The sequence below is a fragment of the Schistocerca piceifrons genome, chromosome 8 (assembly GCF_021461385.2).
Source record: "Schistocerca piceifrons isolate TAMUIC-IGC-003096 chromosome 8, iqSchPice1.1, whole genome shotgun sequence".
Lineage (NCBI taxonomy): Eukaryota > Metazoa > Arthropoda > Insecta > Orthoptera > Acrididae > Schistocerca > Schistocerca piceifrons.
In genome coordinates this window covers 6363105-6387790 of record NC_060145.1, presented here as the reverse complement: position 1 = coordinate 6387790, position 24686 = coordinate 6363105, and the positions used below count along the sequence as shown (strand labels likewise).

At 42.2% G+C, this 24686-nt stretch overlaps 1 protein-coding gene across 1 annotated transcript in view; it reads right to left on the bottom strand.

Annotated features, from left to right (window-relative positions):
- Nucleotides 1-634: 634 nt before the first annotated feature.
- LOC124711720 (RING finger and transmembrane domain-containing protein 2) overlaps nucleotides 635-24686 on the bottom strand; it is an 86381-nt gene continuing 62329 nt past the window's right edge. Inside the window, exons 5-7 of the mRNA XM_047241930.1 lie at nucleotides 3615-3768; nucleotides 3313-3528; nucleotides 635-2488 (exon numbers count right to left, since the gene is read on the bottom strand). Coding sequence (XP_047097886.1) covers nucleotides 2255-2488; nucleotides 3313-3528; nucleotides 3615-3768 — 604 coding nt within the window. The 3' untranslated portion in view covers nucleotides 635-2254. The remainder of the gene's footprint in view (nucleotides 2489-3312; nucleotides 3529-3614; nucleotides 3769-24686) is intronic.

Sequence of the window (24686 nt, the reverse complement as noted above, 5' to 3'; positions counted from 1 at the left end):
AACATGAATTATAGCAGAATAGTAGAGGGGGAGAGAGAGAGGCCTTTGAAATTTGTATAAGAGGCAGTTTGATAAGACCATTGTCAAACGCCTTAAGATCTATTGCTTCGCTAGTTGTGTTCTGTTGATCACTAATGACTACTCCTTACACTACTAGTCATATTCAGCACTAATAAATCAGCCTTGTCTTTGCTATCAATATTTCTCTTTATTTTTCATTCTTACAGCATGTTTCACTCTTAGCATCGTCAGACTTTAAAGAGATAATGGTATGTATGTAGTTGTACAACTGACTAGATACTGTGTGCTCCATTGAGATATATGAGTAAAAAAAACTGATGATCAAGATAAGTAATTTATTGGGTAACCTGAGACTTTTAAAAAGGTGGACTGACAAGGCTCCTCTTACCAAACCTCTCCTCATCTCCATTTTTTTCTATTTTACTAATCTTATATTTTGTCTGATACAACTGTTTTTCAATTTGTAACAAGTTTCTCTTTTCCCTTTTATGATCTGTGTGTGCTACACCTTTCTATTTGTCTCTCAATTAATATGACTACCTATAACAATATCAGCATCTGTGGGATCAAAGGGTATTAAAAAGATGCAGTTCTTAACTAAAATCATCCTGAATGGTAAAAACACAATAATAATAGTATGTTTAATATTCCTCATTATGGAATTACAGGCAACATCAATACAATTATACATCACTCAAATCAGTAAAAACATCTCTTACAGTTCTGACAACCAAGTTTTACTTCCTCCTTTTGTCACTGTAATGTGCCCAAAAGAAAATACCCACTCAATATGTTACAGATGTTCTACAATTGGCACAAAACTGCAATTCTCTCAAACATTAAACTAAATAACTTCATCCCAAGCACACCCATAAATAAAACTGGAAAGTGTTTAATGTTAATGTAACAGAACAAATATAAATTCTGGAGAAGCAGTCTTTTCTGTCACTTTTATTCCAGTTGGTTTAAAAACATATATATTCAGCATGTGGTCACTCAGACAATGTTTCTCCTCACAATAAAAAGGTAAGTGTAAACTTACAACACAATAACTGAGGAAATGAAAGCAAATAGATTCTGGTATCTGTCACTCCCATATCGTAAGTGAACTGAGCAATGTGTAACAGTATTTGTCTAAAGTTATGTTCTACAAAATTGTCAATACTTTATTCACAGTACTGTTCAAATGAGTTTTCAAAATGTAACAAAAACCTTCTAAAATTATAATTACTCTGATAAAAGTTAAAATCTGTACGTCAAAAGTAAAAATATTATAAACAATAGAATGATCTATCACAGTTCTCTCTGTAAAGAAAATAATGGACAATAATAAACTGATTTTAAGGGCAGGAATAACCACAAATGTCCACACGTACTAAATCTCTCACTATATCTTTATCACAGTTCCAATAGTTTATCACATAAAGTGCTCCAACACACAGGCTGCAATACTTTCTCCTTTACCTGGATAATGATATTACACTTAATTATTCTCCTACATTAACAGAAAATTTTAAAACCCATTCTGTGACAGAGTTTTGATGATAAGAGGATACAGCCAATGGTGGATTCATTTCAGCAGTGCCCATAGTTTTAACAGGTTCATGTCTCGTCATCGTCTCTGCAAGAGGTCTGATTAATCAGTAGTCTTTTTAAACAACATACACTTGGAGTAAGTAATGCTGATAGATTAAAAGTCTTACATTTTCTTTTCTTCTTTCTTAACATTATCAAACATTGTGGGGTTCCGTGCAAACAGTGAATTTCTGTGAAAAGAAATTCAAAGTATTGTAGCTGCTGTTACACAATCCAATTATTCACAATTGAGTAGAGCTTTCTTTCTTTCTTTCTCTCTCTCTCCCTCTCTCTCCTTTTTTTTAAATAGCTATGTGGTGATATAAAACAAGTCTCTATTGAGTAGAGCTTTCTTTCTTTCTTTTTTTTTTTTTAATAGCTATGTGGTGATATAAAACAAGTCTCTTACACCAACAATAATTTTTAACATAATAAATATTTCTTTTGGGTACATAAAACTCAAAAATTTCCAAGTAACATATTTACCTTCGCTGTTTACGACAATGAGTTATGTTTTGGTAAAAAGTATGCTGTGCATAACAAAGATGGAGTAAAATGTTGAAAATATATTCTAGCTAAAATGCTAACAAATTCCTTTAGAATGACAGTGATAAAAATGAAGTGTGTATGTGTGTGTGTGTGTGTTCTTCAACATCTTTCAGTACAACTGGACAAATAGGGCAGTGGACCCATCACGCCAGGCAGGATCATCAACAACACGCGCACGACACAGAGGACATGTCTGCTCACGATCAAACCAAGTAGAAACACAAGCCTCACAGAAGATATGTCGGCACTGGAGAAGAACGGGCTCAGCGTAATTGTCATGGCAGATGGGACACTGCCCTCCTGCTGACTGTAGCTGTTCCTTGCTGGGACTCATACCAAGATTCTGTAACATAATACACCCATCCATTGATTGACATTTCCCACTGAAGGAAAAAAGGCACAAACTACACATGGAATTATTTTAATATTCTTTCAACAAGTATCCTTTTCGAATTTCCTTTTCTTTTATGCAAGCCAGTTAATAAAAAAAGTTTAAGGTGTAGGGAACCTACACAACATGTGTGAAATGTGACAATTGGAAAGCTTAAAATTATGAATATGAATACTATGTATTCTTTTTTTTTTTTTTTTTTGTTAAAACTTTAGTCTTCTGGCACCTATGTTAGTTGAAGGTTTCTGTGTGTGTGTGTGTGTGTGTGTGTGTGTGTGTGTGTGTGTGTGTGTGTGGGTTGGGGGGGGGGGGGGAAGAGGAGAGAGAGAGAGAGAGAGAGAGAGAGAGAGAGAGAGAGAGAGAGAGAGAGAGAGAGAGAAGGATGTAGATTTAGGGAAGCACAACAGTAGAATTGTTAATGCTCTTCCTTCAGTAATTTTACTCTGCCATACACTAAATTTTAAAAATGACTTAATATATAACCAAACATGATTGTTTACAATCTGATCCAATGAAACATGTTAAAAATTAGCAGAGGTCTAAACTAATAAAACAGAATTTTGTTGCTGGCTCTTCACTGTGCCATCTTTTAACATGGGTATGCATTTACAGAAGCCTCACTTCAGATGAAGTTGAAAGAGGTTTAATTAACTGAATACATACAAGTTTTGATAGAGGTGTCATTCTAAAATGCAATTTATTCCTTGGCAGATGTGGTGATACTAGACCATGATAAATTCAGTGCCTTATGGTAAAACACAACAAGTGCATCTTACCACATTCTGCAACAGCTTCCAGAAGGCAGCTCTCCACAGGCGGACTTTCACCATAAGGTCTGTGCCCTTTGAAACCATGTATGCAGCAGACAGGAAGACACCTACAACTTTTTCTGGACCCTGATAAGATTCCAGAAGATAGTACAGCCATGGCTGGATAGGTGCCAAACAACGGTAAAGTTGTGATGTTGCTTCCACAAATAGATAATATTTTCCCTGATACAGAGAGAAGACAGTAAATAGACAAATCTGCTAATAAGTATTCTGGATAGTTTTATAGGATGCAAAAGTGTTTTACTCACTCTCCTCTGATACGGAACTGCAAATGCTGGCAATGCTGCAATTAACACTTTGAATATTATTGTTGCAAGCTTCAGTACAAAGTCAGTGATACCCACAATCCAAAGCAGATCCCACATACTCAGAGGCTGAGAGTAGGGAGGTATGAACACCAAACTAGAGAAAAGGAAAATAGATAAATCAGTTAATTTAGTGCACTTAATACACCATAAAGGACATCATGAATGTAATTTCTACAAACATTATATTACGTTACATTTAACAAAACACTGAAGTTAGTTATAAGGAGTTTGCAATAAGATCAGAAGTACCAACCGTATGTTGCCCAGCTACTGGAAGCTTTGGTCTAAAATACTGGCTACAGAAATCATGCTTAATAACACTGTAAGGGTATGGAGACAGAAAAAAATCATACAAACTGGAGATACGTTTTATCATACGTAAAGTGGAATTATTTCAGTTGGGTTGAAGTAAAAAGTAATAAGTCTAATGAGCTGGTAAAAAATCTGCTCTTGTACATTTGGTGTTCTAAGGCTTTTATGTGTTAAAAGAGATCTTGTTAACAACAAGAACTGCATGTAACATCTTTAACCGTCAGACCAGTCTTTGGGTATACAACCTATCTTCAGCGGCATCTGATACAGAGGACAAACAAACCATTGTACTCATATCGATATTTACAACATTCTATACATAACAGTAGAAACATATGTTTACTTAGATATTACATACCTCTATATCAAATGCTGTGTGTGTGTAAATCATAAATTTTCTATGGTGTCAAAATCAGTTGATCTAATAAATATAGGACCCCATGGATATTTAAAATCTAGTTATAACCACGTCTATGTGCTTATAATAGTATCTAATCTGTACTGTCACAGTACGGAGGCCATTGTGCAAACATGTTCAGCTGTCAAATGTTAAAAGGCAACATTTCCTGGTCACATTAGCCAATACTGTCATAGAACATAAACATGGAACTGACAGATAGGCCAAAGAGTCTATATTACAGGTCCCTTATTATCCCTGAGATCATATAAAGATACATCTGTGACATATACTCCCATATTTATTAAACTCCATACTTGGACAACTAGTGTGGAAGAGATAAAAACTGATGTTAAATGTCATGAACAACACACTGAGTAAGACTGACATGGGGCAAAATCTGCATCCAGTAATGCAACATCATGCAGGGTGACTAGACTACATTGATGGCTAACAGCTGAAATATAATCTTTTCAAAGTACATAGGCATTATACTACACTACTCACTATCATACAGACCACATCTTCATGAAACAGCTGCTGAAGTTGTTATGAGAAATAACGTCCTCCATTAAAATTTTAAGTACTAGTACTGGTTGGAAGACCAGTACAGTAGCTTTCCAAACAACAGCAATGTCAACTGTGTACTTGGTAGCTGAATACTCTAGTCCAGTGTACCTCAACAATGCTCATATATGAATCATATGTCATTAGGGTTCAGCTCTGCCAATACATTATCAACACTGTAGGATGTAATTAAACCGCGCAAGATTTAGACTGAAATTACAACGATCCCATATTCTGAAACGTAATTTTTTAATCCTGTTATTTATTTATTTGTTTATTTATTCACTTAAAGGCAGGCAGACTATCACAACAATAAGGAAAGTATCACTCCTGCTGCTAACAATGGGTCCTTCGAGAGCAATGTATGGGTGGTGCATATTTAGTTAACTGCTTGAACAGATCCGCAAAGACGTGAATGTGTGTTGTCTTACTCTTTTGGAGACTTTTTTGGAGCTAAATATTTGGTGTGAAATAGTTTTATGAAAATTGTGACAGATAACAAATCTTTATGGAATGTTCTAATCTAAATAAATAACCAATAAAACACAGTCATTACCCACTCAGATTTAGATATTATCAAGTAATCTGTAAAACACACATAAATAAAGATGTAAATGTATGTTAGTTCAAAATGTTAAACCTCCAAAAGTTCTTCACTGACTGCTTTGAAATTTTAACGGAACACTGCATTTGAATACACAAGTTTTTATATACCTACTGGAGCATGACATGATGTTAAATATATATGTGATACAAGGTGTGACGGCAACAGAGAGATCCTCAGAGGGGCTGGAAGAACTTTGGCAGCATCAGTGGTCTCATTTCGAGTCAGACCGATGTGACCAGGAACCCACGTAATCATCACAGTGACTCCCTCAAGAGTGAGCAAGAGGAAGATTTCTTCAACCCTTTGCGCTAAGGGATGGACGGTGTACAGCACACTGAGGCTCTGAAGGGCAATGAATGAGTCGAAGCAGATGACGCAATTGGAAAGCCTGTGTCACTGGATGTACTGTGTGGCCTGATCCAGGTCATAGAGCTCTGCTGTAAATACTGAGCAGTGTTCCGGAAGCCAATACCAAAAACCATTGGAGACAACGAAGAAAGCACACTTGACATCACTGTCAGTCCAAGAGCCATCAGTGTACACAGAGGCACTATCACTAAGTACAAAACGAAGGTCAAGAAATTTACAATGATAGATTGAATCTGGAGTTGTTTCCTTAGGATGCAAATGAAGTGAGGTGAACACGGGCCGCTGTATGAATCCAGAGTGGTAAAAGGTTCATATCCATCGGGGAAGAGGCAGGCAGCATAAATTTAAGCTGCCGGAGCAAAATTCGAAAGGGAGTACCAGGAGATAACACAGAAGAAGGACGCGTCGCATACTGGCAGTCAAAGGAGTTAGCGAAGAAGGAGGCATAGGATGGATGGCCAGGCATGACAGACAAACAACACACGTATCTGCTAAGTAGAACACCATGCTGGTACGACAGCGGTAGTTCAGCAGCTTCTGCATAGAGACTCTCAACCAGGCTAGTGTAAAAGGCTCCAGTGGCCAAACGGATTCCATGATTGTTTGGTTGGTTAGTTGTATGGTTGGTTTAAAAGAGGGGAGAAGGGACCAAACTATGAGGTCATTGGTTCCTTGTTCCTAATAAAACAATGCCACAAGTGTGAGAATAAAACAGACAAGAAATATAACACAAAATGGAAAGAAAGGAGAAACCACAAGAACAAAGGGAAGGCAACAAACACTAAATGGAACAAAAGAAGACAAGAAAACAACAGAGAGATGCTAGAAACAGAAGAGAGTAAAACAAAAAAGCAGATTACAGTAGCTCGCCAACCACGAGAATAAAAAGGAAAAGCCAGCCACTCTGCAACATATTTAAACCACCACCCTACAAGCACTAGGGTGGGGGACACAGAGGGACAAAGGACATGCGCTAAAACTTAGATCAAACGATAAAACCCACCCTCACGAATAAAATGTAAAACTAAATCAGCCAATCAGGCGTTGTCAGATAAAATGAACGGCAACAAGTCCGGTAATCCAAAATTTCATCGCTGGGCAGTCAAAGTGGGACAGTGCACCAGAATATGGGCCACTGTATTCGATGATGGTGATTTGTATTTAGATGACGTAAGGTGAATGAGCGTACAGATGCATACACAAATCTTCCATAGTCTAGTTTGAAATGAAGAAGGGACTGGGACAAACGGTGGAGGGCGGTCTGATCCATTCCCAGAAAATATCGCTTAGGACATGTAGGACACTGAGGGACTGCATACAGTTGGCGGCCAGGTAAGACACGTAGTAGGACCAAGAAAGTTTCCTATTAAGAGTAAGGCTGAGGAATTTCATAGTTTCAGTGAATGGAAGATCAACAGGCCCAAGATGTAAAGACGATGGAAGAAACCCAATGCACCATCAGAAATTCATACAAACGGTTTTGTCAGTCGAAAAGTGAAAGCCATTGTCAGTGCTCCATGAGTAAAGATGATGGAGACATCGCTGAAGACACCTAGATTGCAAGATCGTCAATGGAAAGAGAGCTAGGGATGCCTGGCAGGAGACGTGTCATAACAGGATTAATGGCTATAGCAAAGAGGACGATGTTCATGACAGAGCCCTGAGGTACCCTAGTTTTCCTGGATACAGGTGTCCGACAGAACAGAACCCACACAGACCTTGAAAACTCTGTCTTTAAACATTCCTGAAGGAATTCTCAATGGAGAGAAGTCTTCCGAAGTAAGAGTGATTTCAGGTGTGCCGCATGGGAGTGTCATAGGACCATTGCTATTCACAATATACATAAATGACCTTGTGGATGACATCGGAAGTTCACTGAGGCTTTTTGCAGATGATGCTGTGGTGTATCGAGAGGTTGTAACAATGGAAAATTGTACTGAAATGCAGGAGGATATGCAGCGAATTGACGCATGGTGCAGGGAATGGCAATTGAATCTCAATGTAGACAAGTTTAATGTGCTGTGAATACATAGAAAGATAGATCCCTTATCATTTAGCTACAAAATAGCAGGTGAGCAACTGGAAGCAGTTAATTCCATAAATTATCAGGGAGTACGCATTAGGAGTGATTTAAAATGGAATGATCATATAAAGTTGATCGTTGGTAAAGCAGATGCCAGACTGAGATTCATTGGAAGAATCCTAAGGAAATGCAATCCGAAAACAAAGGAAGTAGGTTACAGTACGCTTGTTCTCCCACTGCTTGAATACTGCTCAGCAGTGTGGGATCCGTACCAGATAGGGTTGATAGAAGAGATACAGAAGATCCAACGGAGAGCAGCGCGCTTCATTACAGGATCATTTAGTAATCGCGAAAGCGTTATGGAGATGATAGATAAACTCCAGTGGAAGACTCTGCAGGAGAGATGCTCAGTAGCTTGGTACGGGCTTTTGTTAAAGTTTTGAGAACATACCTTCTTACATATATCTCGCGAAGAGACCATGAGGATAAAACCAGAGAGATTAGAGCCCACACAGAAGCATACCAACAATCCTTCTTTCCATGAACAATACGAGACTGGAATAGAAGGGAGAACCGATAGAGGTACTCGAGGTACCCTCCGCCACACACCGTCGGGTGGCTTGCGGAGTATGGATGTAGATGTAGATGTAGATGTAGAAATGGGGAAGGCACCATTGGAAGCCCCATGTGTAGAGAGTATGGAGGATACCAGTACTCCAGCAGGTGTCAGACTTTCTCCAAATCAATTAACATAGCACAGTCTGGTACTTCCACAGAAAAATGTTCATGACATGGGTTGACAAACGGATGGCACATTCAAAGTCCGCACTGTGCAGTGATTACAGTCCGATCAACGAACGATGGCCGTTCATGCAGGTCGAGACAAGGATGGGGAGAGCACTGTTGCCAGTTCCAGGAGACAGCTGCATAAGCACATACATGTGCTTTGCATTTTGTAGAAGCGTTTATCCCACAAGTTATGTCTCTCGCTTGCTAATGTACAATTTTTCGCTTACCACCACAATCAGCTGTGACAACTCACAACAAATGGAATTAAAATTCTCTTAATAACTTGCTTCAATCACTCTAAATGGCCGCACAGCATATAACATTCACAGCAGAGCACTCAGCACACTGCTGAACGCTCATTGGCTGTTGAAGAATGTGTGATGTAGAGTTGCAGAAAAAGCCTAAACTGGATTGCCATTGTTCGTGACCCCAAATATAATATATTGCGATACTCGACCAACAATATCAGACAGGCATGAATCATATGTTCCTTCACCTTGCAAACACAGCTGGTGAGAGAAATGAAATGGTAGCTAGAAGGGAGGTGTTTGTCCTTATTGGGCTTAGGTACAAGTATGACAGTGACTTCACACCAGTGTCTGGGACACTGTGCCATCTGCTCAGATGTGATGGTACAAATGAAAGAGAAAGTGCTTGCCTGCAAGAGAAATGTGCTGTAAGACCTGAATGTTAACATCATCTGGCCCTGAGGCAGAAAATCGGGATGAAGTGAGAGCTTGATCTAGGTCCTCATAGTAAAGGCAGCATGTAGCATTTATGATTCTTAGAGGAGAAGGATGTCACCCAAGCCTTCTCCACTGTTTCCAATGGAGGAAGGTTTGATGAAAGTGGATAGAGTTCAAGATCTCTGCAAAACAGTGGACTAAGATGTTGGAGATAGCAATGGGGTCCACAATGACATCAAATGGTTCAAATGGCTCTAAGCACTATGGGACTTAACATCTGAGGTCATCAGTCCCATAGACTTAGAACTACTTAAACCTAACTAACCTAAGATGTCACACACATCCGTGCCCGAGGCAGGATTCGAACCTGCGACTGTAGCAGCAGTGCGGTTCCGGGCTGAATGGCCTAGAACCGCTCGGCCACAGTGGCCGGCAGTGACATCATCTGCTACGCACATGCTGGAAATTGGGGAATGGACCTCGGTTCTAGAGAGCCACCGGAGGTTGGCCCACACAACGGAAGAGGGAGTGGAATTGTTAAAAGAACTAGTAAGGATATTTGTAAGGCATTCTACCTGTTCATCACAACTGGATAAATGTTGTTCAGCAAAGGTCACCAGGGAGGAGTAAAGCCTCCAGTCAGCCTCAGAAAGCTGCCAGTTGCGTTTACACATAGCTGAGGTAGGAGTCAGAAAACAGATAGCACATTGGAAGTGGTCCCTTGTGTATGTATCAGTGAGAATGGACCACTTGAGATGGCGGGCAAATGAGAATAGATATGCATGGAGTCTAAGAGGAATGTGGGTGCTCCAGTGTTAAGGCAGATGAGGTTGAATTGATTGAGAAGTCAGCCAAGAGGGCACCTCTCTGACAGGTTCTGCAAGAGCCCCAGAGGGGATGGTGTGCATTAAAGCCACTGAGCAGTTAAAAGGGATGAGGGAGTTGACCAATAAATAAGAAGGTCTTTCATGGTGAAACCAAATGACAGAGGGATGTAGATGTTACAAAGAGAAAAGGTGAAGCGGGGAAGGAAAATGTGGACTGTGACAGTTTGCAGCTGGGTGTTCAGAGACATGGTTTGACTATGAACATCATCCTAGATCAGGAGCGTGACTCCCTTGAGAGATGGAATGCCAACCTCAGGGGGGAAGGTCAAAGCGGACCGGAGAGACATACAAGAGGTCAAAAGGGTCGCAAGGACAGTTTTGTTTCCTGGAGGTAGAAAGCAAGTGGACACTATAATTCCAAGAGCAACCATAATTCTTCCTTGTCGGATCTAATGCCGCAAATGTTCTATCGGAGGAGAGTCCTGACGGGGAAAGGGGGAGGAGGGACAAAAAGAAGGGTTGTCATCTCCATGGCTGCCAAGTGCCAGACACAGGCACAGAGGCTGGAGGATACTGTTCCGTGAGATCTACAGAGGCGTCATCATTCTCACTGGGTTGGCCTGTGGATTCCAGGGCAGAAAAGCAGTTGGCAGTGCGCACTGGCAAAATGGGAGTTCAGCTGGGAGAGGGTTTCATGCAGCAACACCACTGAAAAGGATCTCAGAGTCAGTGAAAGACAAGACTGTTTGCCTGTGTTTGATTTCTTGGAGCCTTTGTGGTTGACAGATGAAGACTCAGATGTTTGTTGGCTGGAGGGATGTAAAAAGTCTTCGCAGGAGTATTCCTTCTGTCCTTTCTAGCCTACCGGTTGTGTAGCAGGTAGTTTCAGCACCGGAGGTGAAGATGTGGTGGCTTGTTGCATATCTGGAAAAGGAGATGGGGATGTTACCATGACACTGGGCATTTTTACAAACATGGTGCTGAATTTGAGGTAGCAACTCTGCTTGGCTGCATCCTTCGTGAAGCAGGTGTAGCATGAGCAGTATTGTAAGTGCCAGATGGTAAAATGCAGGGCTCTCAGCAGCCAACAACTTGTGAGCAATAGGGTAAGGCACTTTTCCTTTCACCTGGATCTCCTGGATGGCTCGCTCATTGAGATACTCGGGATATTCTCGAGATGAGCCCCCACTGTGGCCATTGCAATTGAAACAGCAGGGAAGAGGAGGCAGGCAACTGTCCTCATAAGCATCCCTACCACAAGTAACACATTTGGCCATGTTTCGACAGGGCAAGCAAGTGTGGTTGTAACACTGACACTGGTGGCAGCACATCAGGTTTGGAATGTAAAGTCAGACCGTGATGCCTTCATAGCCTGCTTTGATCTTTGATGGAAGCACTACTCTATCAAACGCGAGAAAAAGAGTGCATGTAGGCACTTAGGTTGCATCAACCTTTTTCAGTAGCCGATGAACTGCAGTGCCGCAGAGAGGTAAGTTTGGATTTCTTCCTCCATCAGTCCATTGAGCAGCCTAGTGTAGATAACAGTACCTGAAGACTTCACATATGATGGGCCTCAACATGAACAGGATGGCCATGGAGGAGTGAAGCTGCAGACATTTGCTGGGCTTGAGAATCACAATTCGTCTCCAAAAGCATAGTGCCATTACATAAACGTGAGCAGTATTTCACGGGGCCGGCAACTGCATCAACACCTTCCTGAATTATAAACGGATTAACCATAGCAAATGACTGAACTCCTTCAGTATGTGATACCATCAGGAACCGAGGCACAGCTGGCAGAGTCTTGGAATCTTTAGCCTCCTTCCATTTACGATTCGTAGATGTAGACTGAGATGGTGAATGGCTCACTGTGAGACCCCCCCCCCCCCCCCCCCCCTCCCCAATTGCCAGTGATCTATTAACAAAGTTTCAAGAAACAACTTTAAATGATTACTCTAGGAAAATACTACAACCACCTATGCATCAATCACTTAGGGATCATGACGATAAGATCAAAATAAGTATTGCTTGCACAGAGCCATTCAAACAATCGTTCTTCCTGTGCTCCTTGCAAGGAAGTGGTCACAGGTGAACTAGCTAGGAATACAACTTGCAGGCACAGTGTGTTTGAGTTGCACACGATGATGTGGAGGTATGAATTTGTGGGAGGTGGTGGTAACAGAACAGAGGAAGGAGAAACTGTTGGGATCAAGGTGTGGGTGAAGTGAATTAGTGGAGATTGAGGCCAGGAGGATTATAGGAGCATAGGTTGTGTAGTTAAGAAAAGTTGATACTAGAGGGAAGGCTCCAAATGGCACAGGTTAGGTTAGGTTACCAATGATCTTGAGCATGTTGTGCTCAGCAATGTGTTCTGCCACTGGGTGGTCAACTCTGTTCTTCACCACAGTTTGACATCAGCAACAGGTTTCATATCCCTGTGGAAGATCCAGATACAAGACCTGCATGACACACCCATCAACACATCCTATTCTAGTCCTATCACGGGCTTCTTTTATTCCATCAGTGTGCACGTGTGTGTGTGTGTGTGTGTGTGTGTGTGGGGGGGGGGGCGCGTGTGCGTGCAATTTTATCCCAAAATAATTCTGAATACATCAGTTTCTTCCACAATACAAACTGGGTGTTCAAATTACACTATCTACAGTGTAGGAAAAGATAGATTGCTACTTACCATAAAGAAGACACATCAAGTTGCAGACAGGCATGATTAAAAGACACTCACATAAAGCTTTCGGCCACAGGCTTCATCAGTAAAGAGGACGCGCGCACACACACACACACACACACACACACACACACACACACACTGCCAACTCCAGCATCTAAGGCTGGAATGCATCATCATCATCATCATCATCATCACATGGGATGCTGAGGGATCTAGAGGGGTGGGGAAGGGGAAGGGGAAGGGATACTAGTTAGTGCACAGGTGGGGAGAGAGGTGAATGCTGTGTCTTGGAGTGTGCAGGAACTAGACCGCCGACAGGTGCCGTGTCAGGAGGTTGTGGGGCAAGGAGCTGGGGGGGAAAAGGAACAAAAAAGAAGATGAGTGGGGAAAGACAAGCAGATGCCATGGCTGAGGGCTGCAAATAAACAGGGTGGGAGATGAAAATGGGGAGGAGATGATAGGACAGATGGGGTGGAAACTGTTGGGTGGAGGGTGTCGGGTCAGTATGTCACTACGTAACTATTCCAGCCTCAACCTATGGTAACATACTGACCCAAGAGTTTCCACCCTCTCTGTGCTATCATTCCTACCCATTATCATCTCCCGCACTGTTTATTTGCAGCCCTCTGCCAATACATCCGCCCGTCTTTCCCCACTACCCTCCTTTTTTGTTCCTTTTCCCCGCACCTCCCTGGCCCACAACCTCCGGACACTGCACCTGTCGGCAGTCTAGTCCCTGCACAATCCACCAGACAGCATTTGTCTCTCTCATCATCCGTACACTTTTACCCCTTCCCCACCATCTCCAGATTGCTACTTGAATTCCACATGATGTTGCTTTCCGGCCCGAGATGCTGGAGTCGGCGGCTGTGTTAGCGTGAGGTGTGCTTCCTGGTGTGTGTGCCCTTTTTACTGACTACGGCTGTGGCCGGAGGCTATATGTGAATGTCTTTCAGTCGTGTCTGTCTGCAGCTTGACGTGTCTTCTTTATGGTAAGTAGCAATCTAGCTTTTCTACATTGTTGATATTCCTACCTGAAGTTTCCATTGTTAGAAATTACAATATCTGTCAGATATATCTGACAAACTTAACGAGGTAAATATGCCTCTCTAGAATGATATATTTGTACTGAAATATAAAATTCTCGTAAATTAAACCTTTGGAAGCACAAGATGGAAACCAGCTTTTTGTGTTTATTGGGCTTCAGTTGCACCCATACAGCCAGCTAAATATACGATGTCTTGGAACAATACTGAAATAATGTACTGGACCCTTAACAGTCAGATTTCACACAGTGCAAAAGAACAACATAGCGCACACACACACACACACACACACACACACACACACGCACAGTTAATGGTTACAATTTAATTTCGTCTTTTACAACAAATACCACTAATAATTTATAAACATCTAAATTCTTCATAAACAAGAGGATTAACATATAGACGGAAATGGTTGACATTTGCAGACCAGCTCCATAATCAGCCAACTGGATTCCCTTCAGCATCGAGGGCAGCCGAAGAAGATATCATTAATGCCCTGGAGCTCCCAACAGTTGCAATACGGCAATCATATGAGATGGTGACTGTAAAGATGTTGAGAATGGTGGCCCCAATTCAAAGTCAACCTAGCAATGATCCTCACAAACTGTCTTGCAGTCCCTATGCCATGGAAGTTGTAGTTCAGAGCCCTTTGCAGCATACCAATTGGCCTTCGGTAAACGCAGATGGATTTGTTTGTATCAGATGCCCTTGCATAGATCTTCAGTCTCCCACACCCTGCTCCAGTCACTTTTGGTCAAGCCCCTAACCACAGCAATGAAATCTTCTGTAGGAGTGTATCACTCTTGCATGCCAGTCATCACAGAATCCTAAGCTAATCAGTTGGGTTTTTTGTTCCCCACAATTCCAACAGAGAAACAGAAATGAGACTCCCATAACGGTCCGGTACAACTCCGACACAGGAGCCGCTATTTGGAATGTAAGGTAACACCTCCCTTCGTCCTTACCAATTAATGTAAGTGCTTTCACTGCAGAGCCCAAGTCTGTGAGTAAGACAAGAATGGTCAGCCACTATGGTCATGCTGTAACTTATTGCTCTGTCTATGGTTAGTAGTTCAACTATATAAACTGACTTCTCTCTCAGTAGATGAAACAGTTTGCTTTCATTAATTTTAATATCAACACAGGTATAGCTGGTGGAGATGTCATATTTAGACAGTCAGTATACATACCAATTGGTATGCTGCAAAGGGCTCTGAACTGCAACTTCCATGGCATAGGGACTGCAAGACAGTTTGTGAGGATCACTGCTAGGTTGACTTTGAATTGTGGCCACTATTCTCAACATCTTTACAGTCACCATCTCATACGATGTGTGCGTGCGTGCGTGTGTGTGTGTGTGTGTGTGTGTGTGTGTGTGTGTGTGTGTGCGCGTGTGTGTGTGTGCGCCTGTGTGTATGTGCGCTTGTTTGTGTGCGCGCGTGTTTGTGTGCGCGCGTGTTTGTGTGCGCGCGTGTTTGTGTGCGCGCGTGTTTGTGTGCGCGCGTGTTTGTGTGCGCGCGTGTTTGTGTGGGCGCGTGTTTGTGTGTGCGCGTGTTTGTGTGTGCGCGTGTGTGTGATCTATTTTCGACAAAGACCTTGTTGGCCAAAAGCTCATTTTGTGATAGTCTTTTTGTTGGCCTATCTACAGCTCGACATCTCTGCTGTATGGTGAGTAGCAATTATCCTTTTCATAACATTGTTACTGTGCATCCTGGAATTTCCAGTGCATTTATCACTGTTGGCCAAGTGTTCTTATGCATAGCATAATCGCAAAGCTTTGTATTGGTACCTGTCGAGTGTCTGCAGCAACAGCCTGGGTGTCATGCTAAACAAAATGCAGTTGCAGTCTAGGAGAGTCAAGAGCAGCTTGCAATATGTATGTTAAGCTATTATGGTACATATATATCGCATGCGTTTCCTGTCGGGGGATGAAGTATATTCAAAATGCTATCATGCTTCCTTTCGCTATTGTCTATATCATGGAACCACCAAAGTATATTGTCTATACAAAGGGCTAGACGTTTAACACATTCTTTAAAGGGAATAGGAAAGTCACCTAGTCGTACGGCTTCAATCACTTTGAATCTGACAGTTGTATAAACTGACTGCCTACTTACCAAGTGTCATGTTAAATCTGTTCTCCATACTCCTGTAACCAGTGTCCCCCCTGGAGTGGTGTACTGTCATGTTTATGTTATTTTCAACAGCCTCCAAGGAAGCTTCAATAGAATAAATACACGAAATGTCAGTATATTGGAGTATGCTAATTTTACCTGACAAGATGCATTGGTGGTCACAGGTACAACTGTTGAACAATAAGGAATGAAATGATCCTTAGGCCAGCCCTGTACTGGTTGTCCTCAGTTCGATGAAAACATTATTAACCCCCTCTCCCTCTTTCAGGTTCTTATGTGCTCTACCATTTGCACTCCTTTCACCTTGTTGTGCTGAGTCATTTGTTGAAAGACCTGCCTCACACCATCCTGCTCCCCCGCTCCTCCCCATCTCGTGTGCCTTCTGTATCCTTTCCCTACCACCATCTGCCCAGGCAACTGCTCGTAATAATCAGTACTCAATAGTTAGTATCACACTGACTACGGGAATGAGTGTTTGGGTGTATATGTGGCTGTGTGCATGGATGTGTGTACTTTTGTAAGAGAGAGAGCTAAAGCCGGTGTGGACGCTGCTGTTCTCTGTTGGTGTTGCTGTGCACCCTGCATCGGCCTCCTGTATCTTACGCATTTTTCCATCCAGGAATTTTAATTATTGTTATACATTTTTTATTTGGATCTTTCCCTTTTAGCCTTCGTTACTCTCTTCCTTTAGTTATTTATAATTCATTTGTCCATTCATTATTCCTTAATATGCCTTTCCTTTGTTCTCCTCTACAGTACCTGCCTTCACACATCACACAGTGCCAGCTCTAGGTGGGTGGGTGAGGAGTGAACTGTGCCATTGCCAAGAGCGGCAGATTTTTGGAGACAGCAAATTCACAACACATAAATGATGAAATGTGAGAATAAGTCGTAAATACAAATTATTCATAAAATCGAAGGTCTTTTTGAAAATTATCTGTGGTACAGAAACAGTGTGCTCCAATTTACGAAACAAATGTTGACTCCCACAAAAAGACATTTCATACATCACACGTAGAACACCACTAGTTGTCTTGTTCCCGTAACAGTACCGTGAAGTAGGTGAAGCCGGGTTGCACCACTGTTTGCATATTAAAAAAAACAGACTTGAAACTTTTACTATTTGGCTACTATTTAGTTACTTAACAGTATTTTTATCAATTTTCAGCAAATCTGTTTATGACATGAAGCAATTATAAACATGACAATACGTTCACTGTGGAGTTATTCATTTTCAACAATTCAATTCATTCAAAATGATAAGTTTATCTAAAAACAAAGATGATGTGACTTACCAAACGAAAGCGTTGGTATGCGGATAGACACACAAATAAACACAAACACACACACAAAATTCAAGCTTTTGCAACCCACGGTTGCTTCATCAGGAAAAAGGGAGGAGAGGGAAAGACGAAAGGATGGTTTTAAGGGAGAGGGTAAGGAGTCATTCCGATCCCGGGAGCAGAAAGACTTACCTTAGGGGGGAAAAAAGGACAGGTGTACATTCGCGCGCGCACACACACACACACACACACACACACACACACACACACACACACATATCCATCCGCACATATACAGACACAAGCAGACATTTGTAAAGGCAAAGAGTTTGGGCAGAGATGTCAGTCGAGGCAGAAGTACAGAGGCAAAGATGTTGTTGAATGACAGGTGAGGTATGAGCGGCGGCAACTTGAAATTAGCGGAGGTTGAGGCCTGGTGGGTAACGGGAAGAGAGGATGTACAGAGGCAAAGATGTTGTTGAATGACAGGTGAGGTATGAGCGGCGGCAACTTGAAATTAGCGGAGGTTGAGGCCTGGTGGGTAACGGGAAGAGAGGATATACTGAAGGGCAAGTTCCCATCTCCGGAGTTCCAATAGGTTGGTGTTAGTGGGAAGTATCCAGATAACCCGGACGGTGTAACACTGTGCCAAGATGTGCTGGCCGTGTACCAAGGCATGTTTAGCCATGGGGTGATCCTCATTACCAACAAACACTGTCTGCCTGTGTCCATTCACGCGAATGGACAGTTTGTTGCTGGTCATTCCCACATAGAAAGCTTCACAGTGTAGGCAGGTCAGTTGGTAAATCACGTGGGTGCTGTCACACGTGGGTCTGCCTTTAATCGTGTACACCTTCCGGGTTACAGGACTGGAGTAGGTGTTGGTGGGAGGGTGCATGGGACAGGTTTTACACCGGGGGCAGTTACAAGGGTAGGAGCCAGAGAGTAGGAAAGGTGGTTTGGAGATTTCACAGGGATGAACCAAGAGGTTACGAAGGTTAGGTGGACGGCGGAAACACACTCTTGGTGGAGTGGGGAGGATTTCATGAGGGATGAATCTCATTTCAGGGCAGGATTTGAGGAAGTCGTATCCCTGCTGGAGAGCCACATTCAGAGTCTGATCCAGTCCTGGAAAGTGTCCTCTCACAAATGGGGCACTTTTGGGGTTCTTCTGTGGGAGGTTCTGGGTTTGAGGGGATGAGGAAGTGGCTCTGGTTATTTGCTTCTGTACCAGGTTGGGATGGTAGTTGCGGGATGCGAAAGCTGTTTTCAGGTTGTTGGTGTAATGGTTCAGGGATTCCGGACTGGAGCAGATTCGTTTGCCACGAAGACCTAGGCTGTAGGGAAGGGACCGTTTGATATGGAATGGGTGGCAGCTGTCATAATGGAGGTACTGTTGCTTGTTGGTGGGTTTGATGTGGACGAATGTGTGAAGCTGGCCATTGGACAGATGGAGGTCAACGTCAAGGAAAGTGGCATGGGATTTGGAATAGGACCAGGTGAATCTGATGGAACCAAAGGAGTTGAGGTTGGAGAGGAAATTCTGGAGTTCTTCTTCACTGTGAGTCCAGATCATGAAGATATCATCAATAAATCTGTACCAAACTTTGGGTTGGCAGGCCTGGGTAACCAAGAAGGCTTCCTCTAAGCGACCCATAAATAGATTGGCATACGAGGGGGCCATCCTGGTACCCATGGCTGTTCCCTTTAATTGTTGGTATGTCTGACCTTCGAAAGTGAAGGAGTTGTGAGTCAGGATGAAGCTGGCTAAGGTAATGAGGAAAGGGGTTTTAGGTAGGGTGGCAGGTGATCGGCGTAAAAGGAAGTTACTCCATCGCAGCGAGGCCCTGGACGTGTAGAATATTTGTGTATAAGGAAGTGGCATCAATAGTTACAAGGATGGTTTCTGGGGGTAACAGATTGGGTAAGGATTCCAGGTGTTCGAGAAAGTGGTTTGTGTCTTTGATGAAGGATGGGAGACTGCCTGTAATGGGTTGAAGGTGTTGATCTACGTAGGCAGAGATACGTTCTGTGGGGGCTTGGTAACCAGCTACAATGGGGCGGCCGGGATGATTGGGTTTGTGAATTTTAGGAAGTAGGAAGTAGGTAGAAGGTAGGGGTGCGGGGTGTCGGTGGGGTCAGGAGGTTGATGGAGTCAGGTGAAAGGTTTTGTAGGGGGCCTAAGGTTCTGAGGATTCCTTGAAGCTCCGCCTGGACGTCAGAAATGGGATTACCTTGGCATACTTTGTATGTAGTGCTGTCTGAAAGCTGACGCAGTCCTTCAGCCACATACTCCCGACGATCAAGTACCACGGTCGTGGAACCCTTGTCCGCCGGAAGAATGACAATGGATCAGTCAGCCTTCAGATCACGTATAGCCTGGGCTTCAGTAGTGGTGAGGTTGGGAGTAGGATTAAGGTTTTTCAAGAAGCTTTGAGAGGCAAGGCTGGAAGTGAGAAATTCCTGGAAGGTTTGGAGAGGGTGATTTTGAGGAAGAGGAGATGGGTCCCGCTGTGACGAAGGACGGAACTGTTCTAGGCAGGGTTCAATTTGGATATTGTCTTGGGGAGTTGGATCATTAGGAGTAGGATTTAGGATTATTTTTATTCGTGGCAAAGTGATATTTCCAGCAGAGAGTACGAGTGTAGGACAGTAAATCTTTGATAAGGGCTGTTTGGTTACCCCTAAGGTAAGTCTTTCCGCTCCCGGGATTGGAATGACTCCTTACCCTCTCCCTTAAAACCCACATCCTTTCGTCTTTCCCTCTCCTTCCCTCTTTCCTGATGAAGCAACCGTGGGTTGCGAAAGCTCGAATTTTGTGTGTGTGTTTGTGTTTATTTGTGTGTCTATCAACATACCAATGCTTTCGTTTGGTAAGTCACATCATCTTTGTTTTTAGATATATTTTTCTCACGTGGAATGTTTCCCTCTATTATATTCATATCATCAAAATGATAAGTTTGTTTGACATTGGCATTAAAACTTTGAATGCTTCATAAAAAGCTGAAATTATGTTTGAAATGTTGAATAATTTGCAAATAAATAAGTAAAAATCAACAGCAAAATATGGATATTTTCTTCTAGAGGTTTTAGATGAAAATACCGAGTCTTAGGGATGTTTTGATTTGGGTTTACAGGGCAAATATTTTTGAGAGTTGGCACCAGTGCACAGTGGATACGCCACTCTCACTTTGCAGTTTCATTATACAGCAACAATGGTCACTTGCCTTGATTTTAATAGCTAAGTAGCGAGTTAAGTGTTTGATATAGTGGTCGAATTTTAGATTGTGGTGCCAATATAGGTCTGTTTGTAGTGCAATTATTAGAAACATATTTTATTTGCCAGACACAATTTACTTTCGTCAATTAACTTTGAACAACAACAATGTAGGTAAAGACAGTTCTATCACTGGCCGTATTATTCCTTTTGGAGGCTGTTCAGTAAAAACAATAAAGATTGTGTTAAAAGCTGATTATTATAATATTCGCGCAAACAAATTTGACACTCGGCGAGGTGCCTGATGGGAGCAACTGTAAATGGTACATGCCTTTACAGTTGCTCCCATCAGCCACTGCACCGAGTGTCAACTTTCTTTGCGTGTGCAATACATTCAGTTAGCAGTGCCAACATAATATAAGTTTTGTGTGAAACACTTTCTCACTGTGACGTGATGCGTTTTCATTAGGCTGTAAGTTGCTGCGAATGTTGTAAACTGTTGCAATGTCTGACAACTGGAAGTGCCTTTCAGGCAGCCAGTATAGGAAAGGATGAGCAAAAAGTTTTCAGTTGTCTGAGACTGCAGACGTGTGTGCAAGTTGCGTTTGCATTTGTGTGTGTGTGTGTGTGTGTGTGTGTGTGTGTGTGTGTGTATGTGTGCGCGCGCGCATGTGTGTGTGTGTGCTTGTGCTTGTGCGTGTGCGTGTGTGCGCGCATGGTCACGTTCGTGTTTGTGTGTGTATTGATGACAAAGGCCTTAAGGGCCGAAAACTATAATTGTGTGAGGTTTTTTGTTGTGCCTATCGCAACTCAGCATCTTCAGTATATGGTGAGTAGCAACTTTCCTTCTCTAATATTGTTGCATGCAGAGAAAATGTACACAAAAAATTAAAATTTTCATTAGATAAATTTTTCCAACCTAAAGAAGATTTTGATCAGAATGATCCAAGCACAAATGCAGATATAGACATAAATCAGGGTAAGCCTTCAGTAGATGAAGATGTACCTTCAATGTCGCACGGTAAACATGACATTGTATGCAACCTCTCTGATGAATGTGAAGCTGTTCCAGCTGATTCTAGCAGGTCCTTGCTTGATACTCAAACTGTCAGTGATTAGTTGATTCAGACCCACAAAATGGCCTGACAAAATAGATGATTTTGTTAGAACAACGTTAGTCGAAACAGGGCCTCCGGAATACATAACAGAATTTGAAAGCTGCCCTAAGGACGATTCTAATCATTGCTTCACTCTAAAAATTACAGTCACAGTTTGTGCAATGGTGAAATTCTACAGAGGAAATTATTAGTTTATTCAACAAGTGCAAATGCTGTTTCTTGTTTCAGTTGTAAACTCTTTTCAAACATTAAATATTCATCAGGTTACCTTCCATTCGGAAAGTGGGTGCACTCAGCGACTGTTATGTGACTTATTATAAGTAACATTAAAATATTATTGACTTCAGGTGACTGACAGCACATTTCTGAGACATTAGCTAGCCACAGTAGGTCCCAAGTGCACTTACAATCGCACCAAAAGTGAGTGGACCTCGCCAGAAGATTAAAATCTGGCAATACTGTCGATGCCAGAATCCTGGCAGATATTAAATGCAGAAACCCAGCATTGGAAAGATGTAATCAAACGCCTTATAACAATTATCCAATTTTTGGCTAGGCAGTCTCTTCCCTTCAGAGGAACTTCTGACAAACTGTTCACTCACAAAGATGGGAATTTCTTAAAACTGGTTGAATTATTTGGTAAATTTGATTCAGTTCTGGTGAATAAATGGGGAGGACAACACATGGTGAAAATAAGTCTCGTCATTATCTGGCTAAAAACATACAAAGTGAAATAATTCACTTTCTCCATCAAAAAATTAAAAACAAAATACTGTCTCAATTGAGATCTGCTAAATATTATACTTTGATTTTGGACTGTACACCAGATATTTCGGTTGTTGAGCAAACGACAATGATAGTGCGTTTTGTGAATGTGACTTCTACCGACCTTGACACGAGTGATGCAAATATTATTAAACATTTTCTTGGATTTGTACATGTACGAGATATGTCTGGTTTGAGGCTTACAGAGGTAGTCTTAAAATAGTTAGAAGAAATGAAAATACTTTTGGAGGACATGAGGGGTCAGGGCTATGACAGCGGCTCTAACATGAAAGGCAAGAACATAATGCAGGCTTTCCAATTAAATGGAAATGAAATGGTGGTGGTATGGTGGCCCTCAACTATGTACCCTCCGACTCAGAGTTGCAATATTAAAAGTTTTGGCTGGTTTCATTGTCTGGGGGCTGGGTTACATAGTTGCCACATTAAAGGCCATATACTGCTGAGTCTTCAGTATACGATAAGAATACACACATGAATCGAATGGTCAAAGGTTTCTATCACTCGGCAATTGTGAATTATGAAAGAAACATATAAATTTATAAATGAAAGATTGCAATGAAAAAAAAAATCTGCAGGTACTTTCTTAACGACTTTAAATGATGAGTACGACAGCAGAGAATGCGGTATATTTCTGCAAAACACTTACTGGTGTCGATGGTCCAGCAATTAAATAAAATACAAGTTGAATAACAGGGAAACAATAGATTCCTACTGCGGGTAATTAGTTATGAACAACACCATAGCTTGTGAGATATTTACTTGTAAAAGCACACTACAGCTTCACTGTAGAAGCCACGGAAATCTCACAAGTGCACAAGTCAGCACTACGAAGTATTTCTATCTGCCACGAACACGCGCAAGCCGCTCCACACTCTCCAAGTCCCTCTCGTGAATGTGCATCCCTCGCACTGTTGCATCCAGCGCTCTCCGTGTCCTGTGCCGTACTTGACTGTGTCCTCTTCAGAAATTATGCTCCTCCCCAACCTCCATACATCTCTCTTAGCAATGAGCGCTGCGATTGGCTGGAGTGCTCCCTCCATATGTCCAAGCCAACGTACATTCACAAATATATTGAAACACATTCGAAATGCTGGATTTACATTTAAATAACTTGAAATTAAATACATATTCCTATAGCTGGACCATAAACACACTCGAACACACATTATTAGATACAGAAACAAACTAAATAAACATATATCAAAGGAATAGAACAAAAGGTAGGCCAGTAGCCTAATGTCTCTGTGCTTTCCAAAACACAGTAAATATTTACCCAATTTCTTCATGAATAGTATATATTGGTTATAAACAAAGACATAGATGAATAAATATATTTATAAGCATGCTGCAACCATTTTTTCATGTAACTGAGGAGTACTTATGGCCTGCGAACCTTGCAGAACTTTGCAGGAGAGCTTCTGTAAAATTTGGAAGGTAGGAGACGAGGTACTGGCAGAAGTAAAGCTGTGAGGACGGGGTGTGAGTCGTGCTTGGGTAGCTCAGTTGGTAGAGCACTTGCCTGCAAAAGGCATTGGTCCCGAGTTCGAGTCTCGGTCCGGCAAACAGTTTTAATCTGCCAGGAAGTTTCATTTCAGCGCACACTCCGCTGCAGAGTGAAAATCTCATTCAGGTCTATCCTGTCCAAAACCCTATCCACATAACCCAAAGTTGTGTTCTGTCATCCTCCCAACCTACAGAACATCCCTGTCCATCCCTACTCCAACCCTGCTCTCAACCCTGCACTCTCATGGCCCTTTCCTTGAGGTCGACCTAGCTGCAAGACCTGTCCCATACACCCACCCAACACCCACCCACACTACACGCCACAATGCAAATGACTTCAACTGCTGCTTCACTGTGCAGGCAATTTGGATACTGCCTTCCAGCACAACTTTCTTTGAACTATGCACGTGGAAATTGTCTCTCCAGTATATTCTGCACTCTTGCAGCCCCATGGCCCAAACTTCTGCAACCTGTCTCCCATAGCCTCATCTTACCTTTTCCCCTTCTCTCGTCTGCTCACAGCACTCCTTCAACATCCACATCATGTGCTGCTTTCTCCCCCCACCCCCATCACCATGTGCCCCCCCCCCCTCTCTCTCTCTCTCTCTCTCTCTCTCTCTCGCTCTCTCTCTCTCTCTCTCTCTCTCTCTCACACACA